The sequence below is a fragment of the Pleurodeles waltl genome, chromosome 3_1 (assembly GCF_031143425.1).
Source record: "Pleurodeles waltl isolate 20211129_DDA chromosome 3_1, aPleWal1.hap1.20221129, whole genome shotgun sequence".
Lineage (NCBI taxonomy): Eukaryota > Metazoa > Chordata > Amphibia > Caudata > Salamandridae > Pleurodeles > Pleurodeles waltl.
The window spans coordinates 182,686,008-182,711,133 of record NC_090440.1 but is presented as its reverse complement, the minus strand read 5'-3'; the positions used below and the strand labels follow the sequence as shown (position 1 = coordinate 182,711,133).

The 25,126-nt window shown below is 46.3% G+C and overlaps 1 protein-coding gene across 1 annotated transcript in view; it reads left to right on the top strand.

Annotated features, from left to right (window-relative positions):
* Window positions 1–25,126, top strand: part of EDC3 (enhancer of mRNA decapping 3) — a 268,864-nt gene that overhangs the window by 111,181 nt on the left and 132,557 nt on the right. The window contains exon 4 of the mRNA XM_069222129.1: window positions 11,996–12,331. Coding sequence (XP_069078230.1) covers window positions 11,996–12,331 — 336 coding nt within the window. The remainder of the gene's footprint in view (window positions 1–11,995; window positions 12,332–25,126) is intronic.

Genomic DNA, 25,126 nt, shown 5'->3' with positions numbered 1-25,126 from the left:
GTCCATTTCGAGGCGTTTCCTCTGATGCCTATATGGTAGATTCTCTTGATTAGGGTGTGATGGGAGACTGTGTCGAAAGCTGCCGAGAGGTTTAGGAGGAGGAGGAGGTCAGCTGAGTCTCCTTGCTCTAGTAGAATTCTAATATTTGTGGCTGCGATTAGTGCAGATTCGGTGCTATGGTTGGAACGGAATCCAGATTGGGATGTGTCCAGGAGTTTGTTCTTTTAGGTAGGTGGTGAGCTGTTGGTTTATGGCATTTTTGATTACCTTTACTAGGAAGAGAAGCAGGGAGATTGCATGTAGTTGTGAGTTTGTTGATCAGCGGAGGGTTTCTTACGGAGGGGTTTGACTCTGGCGTGTTTCCATTTTTCAGGGTATTGACTGAGGTAATGGAGATATTGAGGATGTCCGTGAGTTTGCTGCCGATTGTGTTGATGCCTAGGTTGCACATGTGGTGAGGGCATTGATATGTGGGAGATCTCAAATGGATGGATCTTATGACATTGGTGGTGATTTGCATGCGGAGTAGGTTCCAGTTGAGCATATCGCTGTTGGTGGGGTGTCAGTGGAGTTTGGAAGGCTGATGGTGTCGGCGGCCGTTGGCTGGAGAGCAAAGTTTTTGTATGTGGTGGCTATTTTGTCATGGAAGTAGTTGGTGAGGGAGTCGCAGACGTTCTGGGATGGGATGGTGCTATTTTCTGTTGCTGATGGGTTGAAGAACTCCTTAACAATATTGAAGAGTTTGTTGCTGTGGTTGCAGCTGGCTTGAATTCGGGTGGCCAAGCCTAGTTTTCTAGCATCTGGTATTGGCTGAGCTAGTTTTTAAAGGCGGTTCGGTCGCTGGGAGCCTTGGTGGTGTACCATCATCTTTCAAATTGTTTGCACTTGTGGTTCTGGTTTGTAGCAGCATGCTTGTTAAGTGGGTCTGTTAAGTTTGGCTGGTTTGAAGAGTGATATTCTCTTTGTGCAGTCTGAGATCCAGGTGTTGACATTTTTTATAGCTGTTTCAATGTCCACTGTGGTGTCTGGTGGGTGGCAGTTGAGGTTCTGACCACTGGCTCACAGATATCTTGCTCCAGCTCTGGTGTGGAATGCACAATGATCTGGTGGAGTAGCTGGGAGTGGTGGTGTAGGCGAAATGGAATTTAGACTGGTCCTACCAGGTGAGTTTGGTGATAGGGCTCAATTTGATTCTGTTGCTGGAGGTAAAGATGGCACCCAGCATGTGTCCTGCTATGTGCATGGGGTTTGTGACCATTTGATTAAGGATTGCTATGACGTTCATGCTGTCTAGGAGGTTTTTGGTATTGGGTCGTCTAGTTGGAAATTTAGGTCTCCTAGAAAGATATTTGTTGATGGCTTGGGTGGTGATGAGTTTGGGAATGGTGTTGCAAAAGCTATTTCAAGGTCCTGGGGACCTGTAGGCAAGGGTGCCTTTGAGTGTGGTTCTGGCATCTATGCTGAGCTGGAAGTTGAAGTGTTCCACGACTTGAGTCGATGCCAGTGGTGGGGGTGGTGCAGTTGACTGTATAAAAGCTGCACTCCAATGAACCAACATTGGTTGAAGCCAACGTCCCTATCTGTATTACTGCTAAAAGCCCTGTTTTTATCACATCGGGTCTGATTAAAGCTGTGTTACCTAGCCAGACCCAAAAATGGCAAATGGTGCTCCAATGTAAAAGGTAAGCTCAGGAGAAATGTAATATTTGTCCCTAGCTTGTAAGAAACTTAGCAACCAGCATCATTCCATCCATCCCAGCAGGGTGACAGGTAGTTTTTTTCCCTTTTCTGAGAGGCAGTTTCCAAACAAAATCCTTCTTTATGTAAATAAAGCATTTGTTGGATATTAATTTTTTTTTAATGCTTTTATTCAACTCATTTAGATTTTATCTGTTTTTTTACATCTTTTTCTGTAAAAGAAGAGCTGTTTTTTCTTGATTCCCCGAAGTGTTGTTTGTATTCCTTTTGCCACTATGATGGCGCATTTTGAAAAGTACCCAACTTTTGGGTGGAAGATATTGAAAAATGATGCAAACACACAAAAGGTGATGGGAGGAATGCATGCAATTTGTCAAACCACTGGTATTCGTCTGGAGTAGCATTCTAAACCATTGTTCTTTTGACCAAAATGCCAACTCAGTTTGGATCCAGCCATATGCAAATCATTTAAGGACCTTGCTCCAATAGAAACAGTCCAACCAGAACTGCCGGGCCAGGTTGTCCCTGAACTTGAGCACAAGCAACCCAAGACTGGTTCCAGTGGCACAGTGAGCATGGTACCCACATCTGGGCATACCCTGACAAAAAAAGTGATTGAACAAATGTTTGCAATTTGGCTAGCCCCAGGCAATAACTTAGGGTAGCATAATAACTTATTGTCCTTTTGCTCAAAATGCTACCTCAATTTGGACCCAGCCATATGCAAACCATCCAGCTCAAACTGCCAGTCCCTCACCGTGCTTTATATTTTAGGTCTTGCTACAGACAGCTTGAACCATGATTTTGTTGAAAACATATGTTCAGTAATACATTGAGATTTAAACATTTAGGGGGCTTTGTATCGGTGCCTTGCTGTTGATATAAGGCTTTCATGTCTGTCTCATTTCCCTGCTTATTCAATGGCTTCCTTTCCTTTGTTTGTCCCACCCCTGGAGGGGACAAACAACTGTGTTAACTGTGGTCAGAATGGATAACTTGGGACCTCCTATTTGTATTCAGGAACCTACTGTTTTTTCTTTCTCCTCTACCTAACATTCTGTGGGAGTGCATGTGTTTTCTTGCTGTCTAATCTATCTCTATGTGCTGCTTTCCTCAACACCAACCTTACCTCCCCCCCCCCCCCCCCCCCCCCCCCCCCCCGACTCAGTGTTGTTCATTGCCTCCCCCAAAATCTATTTCATTGCTTAGTAACGGGCTTTTTTATTCCTCAGTGCCTGGACGCTGTAATGTACTGTCATGATGCTTATTTTAGTTTTGCTGCTTTTTCTCACAATTAAATTGTATTAATTTACTTCTCGGAGATAGGAGTCTACCACAACTCAAGCAACGTGATCATAAAAGCGGTTTCTGTTCAGTATCAAAAGTGTTTTTTTTTTTTTTTTTTCCTTTGCCAGAGCAAACAGAGAGAGAACAGCATCAGCGAACAGCATTAGCAAACCTAGCCGGTCTGCGTCGTTTTAAAAAAAAAAAAAAAAAAAAAAAAAAAAAAAAAAAAATGGATTGGTTTATTTCCCAGTCCTTCCTTTTCTTTCCCTCCTGCATGCCAGTGTGGACAAATCCAATGCCATTTAAAGGCAAGACCTATTGCCTGGGATGCTTGTTAACAGTGTGATGCCACTTTGCTTTGAGGGCCATACCATAGTAATGTGAGGAGGCATTTTGATTTATGTAGTGTATGAATTTAATTCAGTTGCTTAGAGGAAAGCGAACTCTAATTATATGGCCAGTAGCTAAGAGTGTTTAATTTTGGGGTGCATTTAGATGATGGTGAAACAGTTACCTAATTGAAACCTCCAGTTGCAAAAATCATTTTGTTGTGCAAACCTTTGCCTTGAAAGTCCGAATATGGCACGTTTTCACCTGGGTGTGAGCATATTGCATAGGCAGAAACATAGTTATCTCTGTGGAGTCCGTTCTGTGTTGGCTGTTCCTGATGCTACTGTTTGGCCCAGGGCCCAAATCGGGGGTACACGCGGGTGGACAGCGTCCAACGCTGTTTTCATCGAGTGGATGCTGTGCACCCTGACAAGAAGCTGGGCCCTAGTGAAATATGGTGAATTCATCCTGGTGTAGCAGGACACTTTCATCAGCGCCTGCACGTTGTATGCTTTTGTTCATTCTGAGCAGTAAGGTGCGCAATGGGAGAGGGCTTTTTTATTTTAAATTCCTGCAGGCCTAGGACAAAGGGTGAAATTATGGGGCCATCAGGCTGGCTTGTGTTTGATTATCTTGGCTGGAAGCTGTCTGCAGCATCACACCTTGCTGCAGTATAGAGGAAACAAAGGCTCACAGCTTGTTATCACTTCACAGGTACTTAAGAGAGGCATGTTTTTTCACTTTGTTCAGTCCCTGCAAATAGGAGATCTGCATACACTGTAAGAATGTCTGATGTGTTGGTCTGTCCCATTGTTTACACAAATAACAATTAAAATACCACTATTGCTTTATTTATTTTATAGCGCTACTTATCCCTGTGCAGGGTGTCCAAGCGCGTTACATCATATGTAAGCATTATACATTGACAATAAGCGATGTGTGCAAGTCATTTGTACAGGATGTGTTACATAATACAGTGAGAGTTACAAGGATTGCAAGTTGTGAACTGCAAGTTACAAAAGGATCTGTGTGTTCAAAGCAGTAACCCGCTTATCTATCTACTTAAAATAAAAATCTGTCATCTGTGTATTACATGATGTGCTTTGCAAGAGACACCTTAACCCTCAATGCTACTTTAATTCAAAACTGGGACTAGGCAAAGCACAGATCTCTCCAGCAAATGGATTAACCTTCAGAGTTCTTTTACCGATATTATTATTCCTGAGATTTACACAGTCACACAAAGATCTCTGCAGCAGGCACCTAAAACCCATGAGATGTTTTTAAATGTAGACCTTGCGACCAATTAAGCAGAACTGATTTGCTGCCACTTGTTTCCTTTCTGCCACTTTCTTTGTGGCAGAGCTTTTAAAAAATGAACATACAAAGTGAGGCCCAGATTTTGTGTCTGCGTTGCATAACTATTTTGGCACAACCCCAACACAAAATCTTACTTGGTAAATCTTGCAATGGACTCAAATGTAGCAGTGATAGAACTGCTAAACTTATTTCTCAGGTGTTGAGATCTGATGCCACTTCTTGTGAGGTGATGGGTTGTGATGCCAAGTGCAGTGTCATGCGCCGTGATGTCATGCGCCATGATGTCAGTTGCATACTGCCTAACTTGGTTAGTATCACCACTTTTTAAGGTCTAGCCTAGCAGCGCATGTGCTGTCTTGGCTAGTCATGCTGTGTTCAGTATAGAGGCTTAAGCCACGCCCACTCTTGCCATTTGTTCTTTGTTGTGCTTGTCTTAAATGCTTCACCTTTAGTGGTGCATTGTGCTAAATGTCCCTTCTTTGCGTGCTAAGTTCCTGCCCGGGGAACATTCACTAAGAGAACATTTTTGTTGGGCATCACTCTACATCATGCCTCCTTCAGCGTGTGAAGGCCCTCCCTCCCTCCTCCTGTCTGGTTACAGTTTTCCCTTTAATACGAGCCATGATCATTATATTCGTGACACTGCGCTGTGCTTCAACTTCAAGGGTATTTTTTATTTTTTTTTAAACTGCTGAGCCTTGTTTTGTTTGGTCTCTCCTTGGTGCTCATGGCAGCTATGGCGCTTTGAATTGACTCGCTTATTTCAACTGGATTGTCACCGAGTCCCACACTGTTTAACGTATACATGGCCTCTCTTGCTGCCATCGTCGGAAGCCACGCTATGAACATTGTCATATGTCAATGACGCACAACTTATCATTTCCCTCACTGAAGACCCGGACACGGCCAAAAGGAACTTTCACTCAGGAATGGAAGCCGTTGCCACCTGGATGAGAGAAAGCTGCCTCAAGCTCAACTCCGAGAACACGGAGCTCATCTTCGGAAATACCACCTCCGCTTGGGATAGCTCCTGGTGGTCCACATCCATCAACACCCATTTCCCCCCACCGACTGAGCACACCTGCAACTTAGGAATCATCCTCCACTCCTACCTATCCATGACCACTTTGGACATTCTTCAGATGGATTTCAGCAGGCAGTCACCCATGTCTTAAGTCACTAGAATGCTCGACTACGGCAACTCCCTCTACACCAGCACCTCAACTAGGACCATCAAAATACTTCAGCTCATCCTGAACGCCACCGCCAAACTCATTCTGGACCTCCTTCACCAAGAACACATCTCCCAACACCTGAGGACCCTCCACTGACTACCGGTCGAGAAGCGAATCACCTTCAAGCTTCTCACCCACACGTACAAGGCCATACACAACGCAGGAACAGCCTACCTAAACCACTGCATATCCTTCACACCCCCGCCAGACCCCTCTGCTCCACCTAGATGGCCCTGGCCACCATCCCTCGCATCCGCAAAACCTCTGCCGGAGGATGATCTTTCATCTACACTGCAGCGAAGAGCTTGAACAACCTCCTTACACCTCAGACAAAGCCCGTCGCTCACAATCTTCAGGAAGAACCTCAAGACATGGCTTTATGGATGACCCCCTTACCCCACCCCCCCAACCCCTGACCCTCTCAGGTGAGTATCCGTGCTTTACAAATATTGATTGATTGAACTGTTTTACTTTTCATTTTTTTTCATTTTCGATGTTTGTTTGTGTTTTGACTGCAATGTTGGAAACGTTTCTGTAAGCAGAATTTTCTTCATCTGTTGGTATAAGTGCTTATGCTGTTTATTTTAATATTAGAATCATTTTTAGGGTATGAGCTCGATGCAGACTCATACGTCTTGTTATCGTATGATATTGATGTGCAGTTGCCCCCCTTGCTGGTTTAGATGGGGCTCTACTTTCAGTAGCCATGCCCAACATTGTCTCCTTACTTGTTTCACCCTGTTTTTCTCTATAAGTGGTCTGCTTCCACTATCCGGAGGCCTGCTCTGACTGAAATGTCTTTCCCTACCATCCATATCTCTCTTTTCCATTCTTTCTCCCTTGCTTCTATCTTTTGCTCTAACCTATCTATATTTTCTTCCTTCTCCCAACCCTACCTAGATCTGTTCTTTTCCAATACAATTTTCTTGCTCTTTCGGTTCATACTTATCTCCCCGCTCGTTCTTTCTCTTACATCTTCTCTCTCCTTTTCATATTTACTTATTGTTCTTGATCAACCAAGCAATACCGGTTCTCCATGGCGGCAGCAAATAATGCTTTCCATACTGATCCCTACAACTAGCACACACCTGTGCAATGTAAATAAAATGGAATGACTGCACTACATTTTATCTATCATACCAAAGCCTATGTGAGCTTAAGGAAGTTATTCAAAGCATGTTTACCAAAAAGCAAGTAACTTTGTGACTGGCAAATACACGACTTCTTATATTAACCCGAAAAGATTACACAATATATCTGTAATACCTAAAGATGCTTTTCCCATTTCACTTATCCAGCCTTATTTTTCAATTTCTGTTCAGATGTTTGCACAACACAAGGTAGTGCATTCATCTTCTCGAGGGCTTGTACTTTCTGATGTTAGTAGCAGACAGTGGCCATCAAAACATGGCAAGAAAAGACGAAATTATGAGACCGGGTTGACCAATTTATGTGGCAAGAAAAATCCAGTTATAAATTTACAATGCCAACTCAAGAAAATGCAAGACCTATTGTATTGCAAACGCTTGTTGATTTTTATGACTAGTGCCTTGGTTTGGCCCTCACCTTGGCTTACAAAAAGCCTAAGGGGCCGGCTGTGCAGCATGGGATCTGTGCGACGATTGTCATGGCATGCATGCTTGTATTGCTTCGTGTGGCACGCCCCCTTTGCCCCGAAGCCCTAGGGTCAATCTGGGACTTGAACAGCCAGTGGGTTTATGTGTATGTTCTGTGCCGGGGTTGGTGCAGGTCTACCTAGCCCCGGACTTCGCTTCGCGTGCAAAGTCAGTGCCAAAGTTCGCGCCCATTTACAATGCATAAACCGCGCATGCACGGTCGGGCGAGTTGCACAACAATGCGTTCCGTGCGGTGCCGTGCACTGCCTTCACGCTAGGGCTGGCTGTAAAAGATTGGAAGGAGCAGACCGCAGGAAGCCAGCCAGCTCCCAAGAGGTACTGCTGGCAGCCCGGCCTGATTGAAAGGTACATTTGTTTACCTTTTGAAGGGAAGGCGGCTCCTCGTATCCGATGGCCGGCTGCCAAGTTGACGTTTGGCCAATTTCCGTTCTGCTTAATGAGATGAACGCACTCAAAAGGGTGTCTTGGCGAGTGGAATCGAGATTTCGTGTTAACTATGAGGATGTTTAGAGGGCTGGAGTCTATTTTTTTCTTTCTTTCTGTCCTTTTAACCCCTTTTGCTATTTCTGCTCTCACTACTTGGGGACTATCTTCTGGGGCCAGCGTGTGTCCTAGTTTGTTGACGGTCAGCCAGGGTCAGGACTAACCCGCTTCAGTACTTGCGGTCTATTGGGCCATTTTAGAGCACAGTGCCAGCAGAGCAAGTCAGCAGTCTCTTCCAGCTGGCATCGGACCACGTTCAATTTAGATTAAAGAGAAGCACCCCTCTGTTCTAACTTGTCCGTACATGGTGGAGCATTGTGTTGGCCAACGCCTGGGGCTAAAACGATGCGGCCCATAGCCAGAAAAGGGCTGTTATTCCGCCAGTATGAATTAACGCCACGTTCTAGCACATCAGCGGTTTTTATGCCTTATCCTCCTACCACCTGCATACACAAACACCACTGTGCCACTCTGTCCATGTGGGCTTTGCTGCCTTTGTTTTGTAGTGTGTTTTTCAGTAAGAACTTGGCCCATCTAGTTGAAGCGGGGCAAATTTCAGCTTAGCTGACCAGTGATGACCAAGAGTAAAGCTAAAGTGGGGCTTCTTTTGGGAGGTTGAGCAAAATAGTTTTTTGAGCTCAGTATGGGAAATAATGAGCATCCTTAGTTAGGAGATCTGAGCTTAAACCGAAGGCTCCAAATTTGAATTCTGGTTGATTAATCTGCTCACATTTTTAGCCTTCTTAAATTGCCCCCCTTCTCTAGTCATAGTTATTCTGATGTGGTTTTCATCTCAGAGTCTCACTGAAGTAGCGGCTGATACGAAAACAGATTCATTTATGCAAACATGGTTGCCACGAAGTCCAGCTGCACTTTTTCTTACCATGTTGTGTGACACATAGAGATAGTCATGTATTGTGAAAATAGCTGTGCAAAACTTGAGGGACCGTAAAAAACGGAATGTTTAACTTTTAGCCTAACATATTGTGCTGGCCAGTTTAGATAGAGGCTTTTTTGTTTCTGGAGAACTATCACTCCTCCTCCTCCTTTGTATATAAAAACAGCGTGAGAGGTGTGGGGGTTCTTCACTCTAGAGAGTAGCCTCCTGCTTAATAATACAAGGCACAGCCCAGGCACACCATTTTAATTCTTCGATTGAAAGTTTGTTGCATGTCTGATATCTACTTGTAGAAAGAAGTAGAAAAGATAGGTAGTAAAATCGAAATATTGTCGCCAGCTATTATGAGAGACTATATGAGGAGCGTCCCAGACCGATGGCAGAGAGAGATGCTCCCCTATTATATGAGGTGTCCTTCCCTAAGATTTCGATGGCCAACAGAAGAGACCTGGATGAGCCAGTGAGTGTAGAGGAGGTTGGGGCCCCCATGGCCGAGTTAGCGGCAGGTAAGACTCCAGGTCCGGACGGGTTTCCGGCTGAGCTCTACAATAGGTTTCGAGACGTACTCGCCCGCATCTGCTAACCCTGTTTGATGAGGCAGAAAAGACTGGGGGATTATCCACCAGAGCTTGACCAAGCAACTATTGTAGTAATTCCCAAGACGAACCCACCGTCGCGGAATTGCTCGGAGTATCAACCAATCTCACTCCTCAACACAGAGGTTAAGATTTTCTCTACAATTCTTGCGGCTAAACTGCAAAAGGTGTTTCCCTCACTGATACATTCGGACCAGTGCGGGTTCATGCTGAGTAGGGGTACCAGGCATTGTGTCAGACGGCTGCATGTGGCGCTGGCTAATCGGGCCCTCCAGTCCTCCCTGCTGGCACTCCTCCTTATGGATTTCGAGAAAGCGTGTGACATGGTGGACTGGTCTTATCTTTGGGGGGTGCTGGAGAGGGCAGGGTTCGGCCCACGGTATTGGGCCCTGGTGGGGCTCCTCTACTGTAACCCTACAGCGTGAGTGCAAGTGAACAGGGTGGTGTCAGATTTGTTCCCCATCCGGAGGGGAACTCGTCAGGGCTGCCCTCTCTCCGCTGTTATTCGCTCTAGCGATAAAGTTATTGGCAAAGCTGGTTAGAAAGGATCCCTTGATTGACGGGTGGGCCTGGCCCACCGAACGGGATGATCGCATTGTGCTGTATGCGGATGATGTACTGGTGTTTTTAGCCAACCCAGCTAGGAGGGGGCAGAGGATGCTGCAACTCCTAGGACTCTTTGCGGAAGCGTTGGGTTTGGTGGTAAACCATAGTAAGTCCCTCCTGGTCCAGTTGAGCCCGGCTAGAGAAAGCTATGACTGACAGCAGGCTATCCCCCTCTGCTGCAATAGTTTCTGGTATCTTGGGATACACGTGGTACTCTTACCAGAGTTGGCGTGGTCCCTCAATGTAACACCCTTGACTCGCAGAGTCAGGGAGGATCTCCAGCGCTGGCGGTTGCTCCCTCTCAGTATTTTGGGCCGAATTGCGCTGTATAAAATGATGGTGCTTCCCCGGCTCCTCTACATGCTTCATCATTTTCCACACCATATCTCTAGGAAGTGGTTTAGTGAAATGAAGGCAATGGCGTGGCGATTCTTGTGGCATGGTTCACGCCCGACTAGCATTCCATACTTGTCAAGAGGATGTTTATGAAGGGGGACTGGGAATGTCCAACCTCTACTTATACCATTTGGCCATGCATCTACTGGTCATTCATGACTGGTTGAGGGGGAGAGAGGTCGGACCCGGCTTTTGACGATGGGCTTCTCTGGCTTGCTTGGGAGGTTGTACGGGGATCCATTGCTGCATAGTGTTCCGGAGGTTACTCGGGTGGTGTTGGAGGGGTGGAGAACTGCGCAGTGGACAACTGGGTGGTGGCGTCGCCTTACCCAGCAGATGCCGTTGTGGCAGGGACGGTGGCTTGGGGAGGTCTCAGTTCTGGGTGGATTCAATAAATTGGACCTTCTAGGTATCTCCCAGCTGGGAGACGTCTGGACCGGCTCCCGCATGTGATCATTTCAGGAGCTTTAGGAACGCTTTGAGCTGCATAGATCCCAATTCCATTAGTTCCTGCAGCTTAGACATGCACTGCAGGCACACATTCAGACCAGGACGGAACTCCCGGAATTCAGCCCCATGGAGGCCAAGGTTACGATGGGTGCACTAGGCGGGGGGGGGGGAGGTGTCACACATTTACCGCTCACTGGTTAGTAACACCGCCCAGGCGCTTGACAAACTCTGAGAGCGATGGGAGCAATGGGTGGGCCCGATCGATGAGGGAGATTGGAGGGAGGCGTTAATGCCCCACGATCCCTAGTTATGGCTTCCCAACTCCCAGTGGTGCAGATATACTTCCTTCACGAGGCATACCTCATGCCTGACCAGATGTGTATAGCGGGTCTGCTGCCCCAAGCGGACTGTCCTCGTTGTGCAAACCCCAGGGCAGACTTATTTCATTTGGTATGGACCTGCCCCCAGATAAACTGTTATTGGAGGGCAGTACTGGAAGAGATCTTGCGAGTTATTCAGAGGGAGGTCGAAATGGAGCCATTGTTGGCGCTCTTGGGGGTGCTCGATGGGGTGGGACCCTGCAGAGCGCAGCGAGCATTTGTGGGGGTGGCCTGTTTGGTGGCTAAAAGAGATATTGCAGCAAATTAGAAGGCTGAGGCCGCTCCCTCGATCATAATATGGCACCAAGGAGTGGACTGGTGTGATCGCCAGGAGAAGATGGCCAGCGAAATACGAGAGCGCCTGCCCAAATATACAAAGGTGTGGGGGAGCTGGAATGGGGCAAGCGGTCTGGGTTAATTGTAAGGGGACAGGTGCAGGTTGACAATTGGGGCAGTGATACCTGTAAGTGCATTAGAGTATCATGCGATGGTTCGATGTTGTACCACGTTAATTGTGCTGTTTGTGCCAATGACCTATTGGCCTGTCAAGCTGTTTTACATAAAACTAATAAAAATGGTTTATAAAAACAAAAACAAAATTTAAATATTGAATCAGAGTTCCAGGCACAAATCAATGTGGTTTTTAAAAAGTTTTTTTATTTTTATTTATTATGCCAAGGGTCATCCAGCAGTAGACACCCAAACCAGGTCACCCCGAAGAAGACTGGGCTGAAAAATGGACAGCTGAAGACCAAGGATGACGAGTGCTTTGGGGATGAACTTGAAGAAATCCTGGACACAGACTTTGACTTTGAGGGCAATCTTGCCCTTTTTGACAAAGCAGCAGTGTTTGAGGAGATTGACACCCATGAAAAGCGTGGTAGTGCACGGTCTGGGGGCACGCCAAATGATCGACCATCCCGCTACCGACATGATGAAAACATTCTGGAGTCAGAACCCGTTGTCTACCGCCCGATCATCGTGCCACAACACACTGGTAAAGAGTACTGCACAGGTAAGCATGAGTCTTGTAAAAGATTATTCTAGTGCTCTCTGCCTCTGAATGGGATGCTACGTTTCCTCCCGTATAAGTTTCCTTTTTCATCGCAGTACTCTTTCTTTGCCTTGGATATGGTTGGGCTGTATAGTTACAGTCCCTATAACCTGGAATCACAATTGGCCAACTACTCTTCTCATAGATTACAAGTACCCAGTTGGGTGTTTTGTCATGATCCCAATCAGTGTCGTCCGATTTTTCATGCAGAGTGACACACTACAGACACTTAACTGCAGCTGTGTCTTTATAAATAATAAATCGATCGGACAGTATCGTTCCAAATTCATGCTCCAAACCGAACATTGCATCTGCTTTCCTACAGTTGCTTTTTCTGAGTTTTTTTTTTTTTTTAAATTTATTTTTTTACGAGGGCGAAGGCTCCTAGTTATCGGTTTATAAATATTACTTTCCATCGACTGATTTGCATTGAGCTGGTGAAAGTCTGTTACATCTAGGATACTGTATTCGCTGAATAAATGATTACTGATGATTATTTATTTTATTATGTTGATTATAAATTCAAGTTAACCTTTTCAATACAAGTGTTGGTGTAAAAACAATAAACTCTATTTTTTTTTAGGCAAATGGGACATTTTCCTTTTTTTCACTCCAGTTTTTTTTGGAGCAGTTACTGATCTAAACTAGTTTACTTTTTATTCTATGCTGCTGATTTTAGTGGGCAAAAATATATATTTTAACCATATTGTTCTAACATTCCCCAAAATAAGCTGCCTTGACATTACCACTGAATTTTTCTCTTCCTACTGTGATTCTGACGGATACCTTTAACTGCAGCTCCTCACCTTTGGAATATTCCCAGGTGCCAGAATGCATCTGATTTTTTTTTTTTGAAGCAACAGCTATTGACACCATAATGTGGCGCCGTTGGACTCCACAGCAGACTACCATTGCACCAGAAGTGACGGGCCAGAGCTACATCGAGCCACTGCCCATACGTACTTTCATCAACTCCTTTCTTTCTGCGCCCTTTAATTCAGATCCAGACCTCGGCTCCCAACCTTTGCTAGTTTTCATCAACCCAGAAATTCAAGCAGAAATACAACAGTGTACCAGAAGAATGGCTTCCCTTAATAATGCATATCGCTCAGTCCTGTCAGACTGTCAGGAATACATTTATTTAAGTTCTGAAACAATTTCCCCCAAAGTTGGACCAACGCAAGATACCCAAACTATATTTTTAAAAGGCTTTATTAAATGTTAAAGCCCAGTTGTAGTGCTTATTAAATGTATAACCGTTCTTACAGAGATGAACGTTTATGGTGAAAAGCAGAAATGCAGTGCAGGTAAACCAGATCAAAACTGCCAACATATCAGGTAACAATTAGCTCAAATTTAATTGCATTATGTTGAGTCCAGCAAAACGCTATTAAAATAGGTTTCCTAGATGGTCATTAGTACACCTGCCTTTCACTCCTCTCTCTGCAGCCTTCCTTTGCTTCTGTCATTTCAGGTGGCACCAGCCCGCAGCCCTAGTGCTTGACCTTCTGATACCGAAGCTCCACACACTGCTAAATGTCTGCATCTATATTTTGTACTGTTGCCCAATATTATGAGAAAAACAAGCCTTATGGTTTTTGATGTTAAATGAAAAAGTCTACATTCTATTGCACATTTGTCTAAAACTAACATCCTATATAAAAGCTTTTTATACATACTATAGTTCTACTGTTAACACACATAATATCACGACCAAAGCCACACATTTATAAATTGTAATGTGCATTCAGATAAATGAATGCTGTGAGGGGCAGGAAAAATGCAAAGCATATGCCAAGCATATAATCAAGTATCGTGCCTGGATGCATGCAACAGACTTCTCCTGTGGAGTAGAGATGCCTTTTGGATCGCCTTTTGATGGTTCCAGACTATTTGGTGATGCGGCTGATTTTGAGTATGAGTTGTTTAAAGACTGCAACCTCCATAAGTATATATTCTGATGGATACAACTACCTGTGGATTCCTCACCTCATGAATACTCCCATGGCGCCAGCATTCGACGGAAATCTTTTTACTAGTCTCTGCACGTCGACGAGGACGTCACTGTCTCGCACGCGACGCCGTCTGACGTCATACAGGCAATAAGAGGTCCTCGACGACGTGCAGACGTCAGTTCCCTTTTTTCCGTGCATTCGAAACGGTTATCTTCGAGGGAGCAACTGTTACTCTTGCGGTTACAGTGTATATCTTGCTGCGTACTCTTTCTCTGTGGAAATAATGTCGCAGAGAAAGTCTGGATTTAAGCCTTGTCGTGAGTGTGGAGGCAAGATGTCGGTGACGGATCCTCATTCCGATTGCCTTTGCTGTTTGAGCTCCGACCACGACGTCTCGACTTGTGATTCGTGTCAGCACATGAATCCGAAGGCCCTTAAAGAACGCGAGGCGAAGCTGTTTATGGCCAAGTCAAAGGAGAAGCATCATAAGAAAAAGTCTTCTCCAAAACATCGGCGTCATCGAGACTCCCGGCGCCGTAGAGAATCTCGGCGTCATTCAAGGGAGGCTCGTTCCAGGTCTCCGGATCGGCGCCGGAGGACATGGGAGATCAGCCCCACGATGACGCCGCATCCTTCGACGCCGTTGCTCTCTCCGGCGTCTCCAACTTCGCCTGGACAGGCGTCGGTGATTGAGGTATTGGAGCCTCAAGTGTTTTCTCCGGCGCAGACGCCGAGGCCGGCGTCGGGGTCGCCTCCGAGTCAGGTACCCCAGTATCCGGCTTTTCCCACCCCTGGAGCCGATAGTTCCGCATTCTTGAATGCGATGTATGCCATCTTCCAGCAGATGGCTCCAGGGGGTGCTCCGGCTGGGCCTTTGGCCTTTTCTTTGGGTGATCCTGCGCCTCTTCGGCCGGCACCCTTTATGCCCTTTCTCCCGTTTGGGAACGTGGGCTCGGCGCCAGTGTCGGCGCCGGTGGCCGCTCCGATGGCTTCGGAGGGATTGGCCCCAGGGATTCCCATCCCGTCGACGTCGAGATTTCGGCCTGTGACTCCGGTGGGTCCATCCGTTTCATCTGCTCTTCAGTCGGCGCCGAAGTTACCTGTGGCGCCGGATGCGGCGTCGGTGGCTTCGGAAGATCGGCGCCGATCTCCGACTTCGGCGGAGGTATTGTCGACTCCGCGGATTGAGCAACGACTGCATTCAAGGAGGCGTGCTCTCCGGGTACTAGAGGAGCAGGAGTACCAACGAGCTCTAGAGGAAGGAGAGCTAGAGGACTCGGGTGATGGGCTGCGTGGACTGGAGTCGGCCAGTGGGCTGGACACTTCCCCTGAGTGGGACCTTTCGTCCCCGGGGGAATATACCGAGGAAGCTGCTTCCTTTCATACAGTGGTACGGAAGGCAGGTAATTTTTTGGACCTGCCTTTGCCGGTGGTGGAGGCGAAACAAAACCTTTTGACAGAGGTGTTGCATCCGGCCTCAGCCGCGGCGGAGCCTCTATTACCTTTTAATGACGCTCTGCTGGATCCGGTTTTAGAGGTGTGGAAGAAGCCGGCATCTTCCCCAGCAGTTCACAGAGCCGTGGCCAGGAGGTATCGGACGGCTCCAACTGATCCTGGTTTCCTATCTAGGCACCCTACGCCGGAGAGCTTGGTTGTGCAGGCCTCCTGTTCGTCCAAGTCAGCGCCTGGTTCTTTTCCGACGGTGCCTGGGGACAGAGACTCAAAAAAGCTGGAGGCGCAGTCGAAGAAGATTTTTTCATCCTGCAGTCTGGCATTAAAAGCCACCAATGCAACCTGTATCCTGGGGAGGTATATTCATGCTCTGATGGATGACATCTCCTCTTCGTTTACAGAGCTTCCCCAGGGTCTTTTGGATCTTGTCTCTGATGCCCAGGCTGCTGCGACCCAAATTATCCAGACGGGACTGGATACCACCGACTCGGTAGCCAGAGCAATGGGCACAACTGTGGTGGAAAGGAGACAGGCCTGGCTCCGTAACTCGGGCTTTTCGACAGATGTACAGTCCACATTGTTGGATCTCCCGTTTGATGGGGACAAACTGTTTGGGGCTAAGGCTGATTCGGCCTTGGAACGGTTTAAGGAGAGCAGGGCCACGGCTAAGTCGCTGGGACTCCAAGCTCCTTCTTCCACGGCCTCTTCCAGATTCTTCAGGAGGTTTCGTGGATTTGGGCGTGGCTCTTCCTCCTCTTCCTTTCGGGGAAGATATCAGCAACCTGCCTCTTCCCATCCCTATAGATCTTTTAGGGGGAGGGGTAGGGTCCGCACCAGGGGAGCTTCTCAGCAGCACTCTGCCTCTTTCTCATCCTCTGGCGGGGTGCAGCAGGGGAAGCAGCCTTAGGCTTCCACCATTTCCCACTCACTCCTCTCCTGTAGGGGGAAGATTACAGCATTTTCTCACCAAATGGGAGACTGTTACGTCGGACACTTGGGTTCTCAGTGTTGTGGGAAAAGGCTACACCCTTCCCTTTCGGGAGTTTCCGCCCCTCATCCCGCCCCGCCCTTCGTATTGTTCACAAGAACACCTCCTGTTGCTAGAACAGGAGGTAGAAGTCCTCCTTTTAAAGGGCGCGGTGGAGTTGGTCCCGGAGCAGGAAAGGGGTCAAGGAGTTTACTCAAGGTATTTCCTGATTCCCAAGAAGGATGGTCGTTTGAGACCAATTCTGGACCTGAGGATCTTGAATTGGTTCCTCAAGCAGGAAAAGTTCAAGATGCTGACCCTAGCACAGGTGCTTTTGGCGTTGAACATGGAAGACTGGATGGTGTCTGTCGACTTGCAGGATGCTTACTTTCATATCCCGATACTCAAGTCACACAGGAAGTATCTCCGGTTTGTGGTGGGATCGCAACACTACCAGTTCGCGGTCCTTCCGTTTGGTCTTACTTCAGCACCTCGAGTCTTCACGAAGGTGATGTCGGTGGTTGCGGCAGAGCTCAGAAGGAAGGGGATAGCAGTATTCCCTTACTTGGACGATTGGTTAATCAAAGCCAAGTCCCCGGAGCTTGTGTTGCGTCATCTGCAGTCAACAACCCAGTTGTTGTTCGACCTGGGCTTTTCGGTGAACGAGCCCAAATCTCACCTAGAGCCCTCTCAGCGCCTCCTGTTCATAGGGGCAGTACTGGATACAACATTGGGTCGGGCCTTTCCTCCGCCTCAGCGGATTCAAGATATTCAGGATTTGGTTCCAATGTTTCGAAATGGAGCGGTAGTTCCAGTCCTCAAGGTCCTTCGTCTGCTCGGTCTTTTTGCCTCCTGCATTCTGTTGGTCACGCATGCTCGCTGGCACATGAGGGCTCTTCAGTGGTGCCTCCGAAGGCAGTGGTCTCAACACAGAGGGGATCTAGAGGGTACTGTCAAGATCTCCAGAGATGCTGCTGTGGATTTGAAGTGGTGGATTGCAAGCAACAATCTTTCACAAGGAAAGCCGTTCCAGCAGTCGCCACCAGTGACAACAGTCATAACGGATGCTTCCACTCTAGGGTGGGGAGCTCATCTGGGGGATCTGGAGATCAAAGGTCTTTGGTCTCCAGAGGAACAGATTTTTCACATCAATCTGTTAGAGTTACGGGCTGTACGTCTGGCTCTCAAGGCCTTCCTCCCTTCCCTTCGTGGTCAGTCGGTACAGGTCCTAACGGACAATACTACCACGATGTGGTACATAAACAAGCAGGGAGGAGTGGGGTCGTACCTTCTCTGCAGAGAAGCTCTTCGACTATGGTCCTGGGCAAAGGACCATCGGATTTGCTTGATAGCAAACCATCTGGCCGGAGTTTTGAACGTGCGTGCGGACAGTCTCAGTCGCCACTTCTCGGCAGACCACGAGTGGCGTCTCCATCCAGATCAAGTCCGTTTAATCTTCCAGAAGTGGGGGTTTCCTCGGGTAGATCTGTTCGCCACTCGAGAGAACGCGCATTGTCCGTTGTTCTGCAGCCTTCAGTATCCGATGCAGGAAGCGTTGGGGGACGCGTTTCAAATGACCTGGTGCGGCCAGTTGTTTTACGCGTTTCCTCCCATACCCTTGATTCCTCGAGTATTGAGGAAGATTCGCCAAGACCGGGCTCTAGTAATCTTAATAGCTCCGGATTGGCCAAGGAGGGTGTGGTACTCCGATCTTCTCCAACTCTCAACGTGCCCGCCGCTCCGTCTCCCTTTCAGGGCAGACCTCCTCTCGCAGTCGCAGGGGCAGGTTCTACACCCCAACCTCCAGAGTCTGCACCTACATGCCTGGAGATTGAACGGGGCAACCTGAGTTCCTTCTCTCTCCCGCCTGAGGTAGTGGATGTTATATTAGCGGCCAGGCGACACTCCACTAAATCTATCTACGCTAATAGGTGGTCTAAATTTGTTGCGTGGTGTGGAGAGAGGCAGATTGATCCCTTACATGCTCATCTAGCGGACATTTTGTCTTTTGCTCTATCTCTGGCGCAAAAAGGTTGTGCAGTGGCTACCATTAAAGGTTATTTATCGGCCTTGTCAGCCTTCATATGTCTTCCAGACCAACCATCTTTATTTAAATCCCCTATTGTTATCAGATTCTTGAAAGGTCTTCTAAATCAATATCCTCCAAAGCCATTCGTTATGCCGCAATGGGATTTGTCCTTAGTCCTGACTTTCCTTATGGGGTCCCCTTTTGAACCTATGCATTCTTGCCCCTTGAGGTATTTGGTTTTAAAAACAGTCTTCCTAATAGCTATAACATCAGCAAGGAGAGTGAGTGAGTTGCAGGCCTTATCAGTAAAACCCCCTTATACAACTTTTTATGGGGATAAGGTGGTGTTGAGGACCAAGGCTGCTTTCCTCCCGAAGGTTGTTTCACCCTTCCATTTGGCCCAGGCAATTACTTTGTCCACGTTCTATCCTCCGCCTCATCCTTCCAAAGAGGAAGAAAGACTGCACCGTCTGGACCCAAAGAGAGCGTTGAGCTTCTTTATCGATAGAACAAGGGATTTCAGGCTGGAGGATCAGCTGTTTATTGGATACGTGGGCAAGAGGAGAGGAAAGGCAGTCCACAAGAGAACACTATCCAGGTGGGTTGTTCTTTGCATTAAAATATGTTACTCTTTGGCAAAGAAGGATCCTCCTGAGGGCATTAGAGCTCATTCCACCAGAGCTAAGTCGGCCACTTCGGCCTTAGCCAGAGGTGTTCCTGTGGTCGACATCTGCAAGGCCGCAACTTGGTCGTCCCTTCACACTTTTGCAAAACATTACTGTTTAGATTCTGAGGTTAGAAGGGACGGCCATTTTGCACGGTCAGTGCTGCAGGATTTCTTGGTTTGACCATTTAGGCACCCACCGCCGGGCGTGGTACTGCTTTGGGACTCTATTCATGAGGTGAGGAATCCACAGGTAGTTGTATCCATCAGAAGAACGAGTTACTTACCTTCGGTAACGACTTTTCTGGTGGATACATTAGCTACCTGTGGATTCCTCACGGTCCCGCCCGCCTCCCCGTTGCCTTTATGGTCTTGCCAAGTAATCCTTGAGTGCGCTCCTCTTGGTCCTTGAGGGTGCAATAGATGTATATATATAATATATTTGTATATATATATGTGTATATATCTTTATGTATATACTTGGTGTGTGTATATATTTTAAAAGAGAGAGTTTTATATATATATATATATGTACATAAAAAGATTTACAGTTATTCATACAATGTGGTGTATTTTACAATATAATGGATGTTGCCTTGCTCTTTCATTGCATTGCCTGGTTGTTCTCATGCACGTAAAAAAATGATTGGTACTGACGTCTGCACGTCGTCGAGGACCTCTTATTGCCTGTATGACGTCAGACGGCGTCGCGTGCGAGACAGTGACGTCCTCGTCGACGTGCAGAGACTAGTAAGAAGATTTCCGTCGAATGCTGGCGCCATGGGAGTATTCATGAGGTGAGGAATCCACAGGTAGCTAATGTATCCACCAGAAAAGTCGTTACCGAAGGTAAGTAACTCGTTCGTTGTGTGCCCTTTCAGGATATCCCTGTGTTTCAGGATCAGTCCTGGATTCTGCCCTGTTAGGTTCTGATGCTTTTTATGCTCCTGGCCTTATGCACCCTTCTGGTTTCTTGTGCCCGTTCACACATGTGAGCCATTCAGTGGAGCTTTCCTTTTCAGTGGTCACAACACCAGGGCTGTCTTTCAGACTGCATTTGCTTCTCCAAGGAGAACTCCAGAGATGGTTGGTGGAGAGTAACCTATTGTATGGCAGGCCACGCTCCTATTCCAACCAGAGCAAATAGTAGTGACATATATGTCATCTCTAAGTTGGAGTTGTAATCTGAGAGAAGTAGAAATCTAAGATCAAAGAGCTCTGGTCCCCATTGGAGCAGAAGCTCTTCATTTTTCATTTGGAGCTTTGTGCTGTTTGGTTGACTCTGAAGGCCTTAGTCCCATCCATCAAGCGGAAGTAAGTTCAGGTCCTTTTGGACAATGCAACTGTCATGTCCGGCAACATGTAAGATGGCATGGGGTGTTGGAACTTGTGACAGGATTCACTGCTTCTTTGGACATGTCTGGATCTGCGAGGATCTGGCTAGTAGCCAGTCATTTGCTTGGATTGCTCAACACCAGGGCAGACAAGCTCATTAAATGTCAGTTGGCAGACTATGAATGGCATCTTCATCCGGAGTTGGCACATTGCATCTTAGCCAATTGGGTGTGCCTTGGCTGGATCTTTTCACCACTGCAAAGAAAGCACAATGTCACGATCACCATGCTTTAAAGTTTCCATTAAAAGGATCATTGTGGAAACTCATACTGTCTGCAGTGGGGGGTGGGGGTGGGGGTGCGGGTCTCCTGTGCTCCTTTCCAATCCTATATTTCCTGCCCAGAGTTCTGAAGATCAAGATGGACTGGTTTCAGATCCTCTTTAATGCTGGATTGGGCCAGGAGAGTGTGGTACTCCTATTGGTTGAGCTTGAGCTTTTGCCCTGCAATCAGTCGACCTCCTGTCGAAGCAACACTACTGGGTCTTGCACCCAAATCTCCACTTTCTACACCTCTATGCATAGAGATTGAGTGGCAACTGAACGATTCTGATTAACCTACCGAAGCAGTGGATTGTATTAATGCCACTTGACTGTTATACCAAATCTATTTGTTTGGGTCATTAGAAGCGAATTTTGTGACCTGATACAGAGGGCATCAACTTGATCCTCTACAGTTCAAGTTGTGTGATCTTTTGTTTGTTCTCTCTTTGACCCACAAGGCTTTGCAGTGGACCCAATTGAATGTTTTATATCAGCCCTTCTAATCCATTTTTGAATTTGGCCAGTCAGCCTTTGTTCTAGCCACCAGTTGTAATGATATTTTTCAAAGAACTGATACCCATGTTCCCATCAGAGCATTTCATGTCCTGATCAGGCATTAACCTGGTCCTTGTATTTCTAAAGTGGACGCCATTCCCAGCTGTACTTTGCAACTGCGCGCCATCAAGGTGCTGTTTCTGATCGCAAATACTTGTTCGTGTTGGGTCACTGTTAAGTGCTGATAGTGCAATGCCTGAACATAATCTTCCATGACAACTTGACGCTGAGGACTCCTGCTTTGTTCTGCTGAAAGCCATAACCCTTCTATGTGGGACACCCCCTTACCCTCCATTGTTTTTTTCTCTCTGCTACATTCCTTTAAGGAAAAGAGGCATCATTAGTTAGACCTGAACAGAGAGCATAGCTTCAACAGCTCTTGTACAAGACGTGGCAAATTGGTGACCATCCTTTTTTTTGTTTACTGGTAAAGCGATACAAAAAACCCATACTAGTTGAATCACCCTCTGGTGTGGCCAAGTGTGATTGTCAGTCTGTTGGCACCACATGCCAATGTGCAGGAGCACTTGCTTGAAGAAATGCAGATCCAGCCCAGAGACACTCAGAAGTGAGGTATTTGTGTTTAGATAGTTTATCCACCAGTATGAGAATTACTAAAGGTAAGTACTTGTTCTTCTCCAGCATTAGATCTTGTATATATTCACATGCTTGAACTATTCCCCGTCGCCAGGCTGGGAGTCCCCGGTACACTAAAATAACACTATACAGTGTAAAATATAGATATAGCATACAGCGTTAGTGTAAAATGGCCAGCACATTCACCTCATTTGAAAGAACCCAAACTTAATTCAGTGAGGTTGAAGCTTCAGCTCTCCTACTCCCCCCTAGAGATCAAAATAGCTCAGATTTCTATTGCATGTTGTGTGTGCGGGAGTTCCCTGGCAGAGCTTTGCTCTAACCTTTTAGTGAACTATGAATTTGTTACTTCCTTGATCTGCCTTTTGTTTGAACCAGCCTTATCTTCAGCACTGAAGTATTGTGAGTTGTTTTATGAGAAATTGTATAAAATTCTGGGCCAGGGCGATCGTCTTACTTGACAGCCAACTGTCCACATGGCTGATCGAGACAAGAATCTATTTTTTTAAGGCCTATTCATCCTGTTGATTTAAAGACAAATACATTGATGACCCTCATTTTATTTCCTTCATCCAAATCCTAAGGATTCCAGATGTGACATTTTAGGAATTTTTTCTCCTAAGACTCTTAAAGGCAGACAAAGCAGGTTGGTATTGTATCTGATGACTAAAGAGAACTTTCCACCTTCTAAAGGAAATGCACCTTCTTCTGGGAAAGATTCTGTGAAAAGTGCACCTCCAAACGCTTCCACGAAGGCAGCGCAAAAAAGGAGACTTATTCAGTTTCCTGAATTGGACTTGTTTGGAACAGCGCTTGCAGCCACCCCTTCTGTCATGAAATAAGGAAAACATGCATCTAAGAGAACATTATATACACAGGCAGGATCAACATCTGAAGAATTCAAAATCTACAAAATTTCAACGACAAGACCATCCATGATGACTGCGACAAATCAGTTGACTGTGGCACAGTTGACGGTAGAATCTATGCAGTCCATGACAAAACCGATGACGAGAACACCAATAAACAATACTTTTTCGGACTTTTACTTTCACCATTGTCGGTATCAACATTGCTACCAATTCAGATATTACAATCTGATCAGATAGAGGAGGCAGGAGACTGCTATGCAAACTACATATCATCCAACACAACTAAACATGAAGTACATCTCACCTTTTGGAAAGGACATAGATAAAAATTGCTATTATTGAGGCTATGATTACCTACAGGATTATAGTCTTAATGCTTGAAAATCTAGCATACCTCCTCAGTAACACAGATGACCTCAAGTAGTTCAGGTGCCTCTGGCCTTTTATCTACATTGAGCAAATGATAGAAAAATTTGAAGTTACTGCCACTACAACCACCGAACAATCCTCCACAATCTAATCCACAGTAGTCGCTACTACTTCCTTGACCATCTCCAAGATAATCACCCAGAGTTGTTCAAAGACCATTAGTCCCACCAACAACTGAAGATATGGCCAACGATCTATATATTCTGATATAGATGAGGAAACGAGTGAACTTCCACAAGGTAATAGAGGAGAAGATTATATGGCAGATGATATTGTGACCCACCCCTTCACCCCCAAGGAAAGGAGATGACCGCCCTGCTCCTCAAGATCAGACAGATTATATTTCATTCGGTCTTGGAAAGAGCTGTGAAGAAGGTTAATTTTACAATGAAATTCACAGATCAACAATGTTTCATTAACACCCTTAAGGAGCACCCTAGGAAGCCTGTAAGAGCTATACCAATTTTAGATTTTACCTGGTTGGAAAGTCTCAAGTTAATGGCTACAGTTCTGGCAGTGATACCTCGCATGGAGAAAACATATAAGGCTCCAAAATCCGCACCAGCTTGTCTCATTGGGCATACTAAGCTGGATTTAGTTGTCGCCTGAGAGGCTCAAAGATCTAAAAATCCACGTATACCATTCTCCAGCCCTCCAGATAGAGATAGTCGAAGTATACCCAATTTAGGCAAAAAAAATCTTATCTATCGCACCAACCTTCATCAAATTAGCCAATGCTTTAGCAGTATTAGGCTCTTATGATTGTCAGATGATGTGTGATATTGCCCCATTGTTTGAACTCATTCTCGAACAAGAGACAGCTGGAGCTATCCTTAAAGAAGGAAAACTCACTTATTCTTTTATTATAATGCAGCGGTGGATGTCTCCAATACTAGTTTTCGTCCGCTTACAGGAGAAATGGTGTTAAGAAGGCAAGTTTGGCTAAAGTCCCCAGCCTTCCGTCCTGCAGTGCAATCAGAGATTTTGGGCATGCCCTTCAATGGCCTTAATCTTTTTGGCAAACGTGGATCAGGCTTTTCAGGGTCTAAACTCAAATACAGGACAAACTCCAAGAATGTGTTATCTTGGGCAGACCCGCTGAGGAATTTTACCTACTCCATGGCGGGCAAACAGATTTCCCCACCTGTTCCTAGCTGCCAAACATTCAGTTTGGGGGGTGGAGGGGAAATCCACTAACCCCTTCTAAAAACTCTTGTTTCACAAGTTGTGGCAACTGCTAGGCTATGAGAATATCACATACGACTTGGTGGACAAGCCTCAGCTGTTTCCTAAATTATGGGAGCCAGTGCTTACCTACTTGAACTCTGACCTTTGGGATTAGACATGCCTAAGGAACCTCCGTGCTCTGGGCCTACTCGATGCCACACTAATACCTTGCTTTGCTACAAGACACCCTGCCGTTTCTGACATGTAAACGTTGATGGTTTATTATACAATTGTTCTGGTTTGGGGTCGGAAGGGAACAAATGGTTCCGGACACCTTTCTTGGGCTGTTTACCTTTGAAGGCATTGTTATGTGTTTGCTATATGCCAATATTCTAATAAACACTATTGAAAT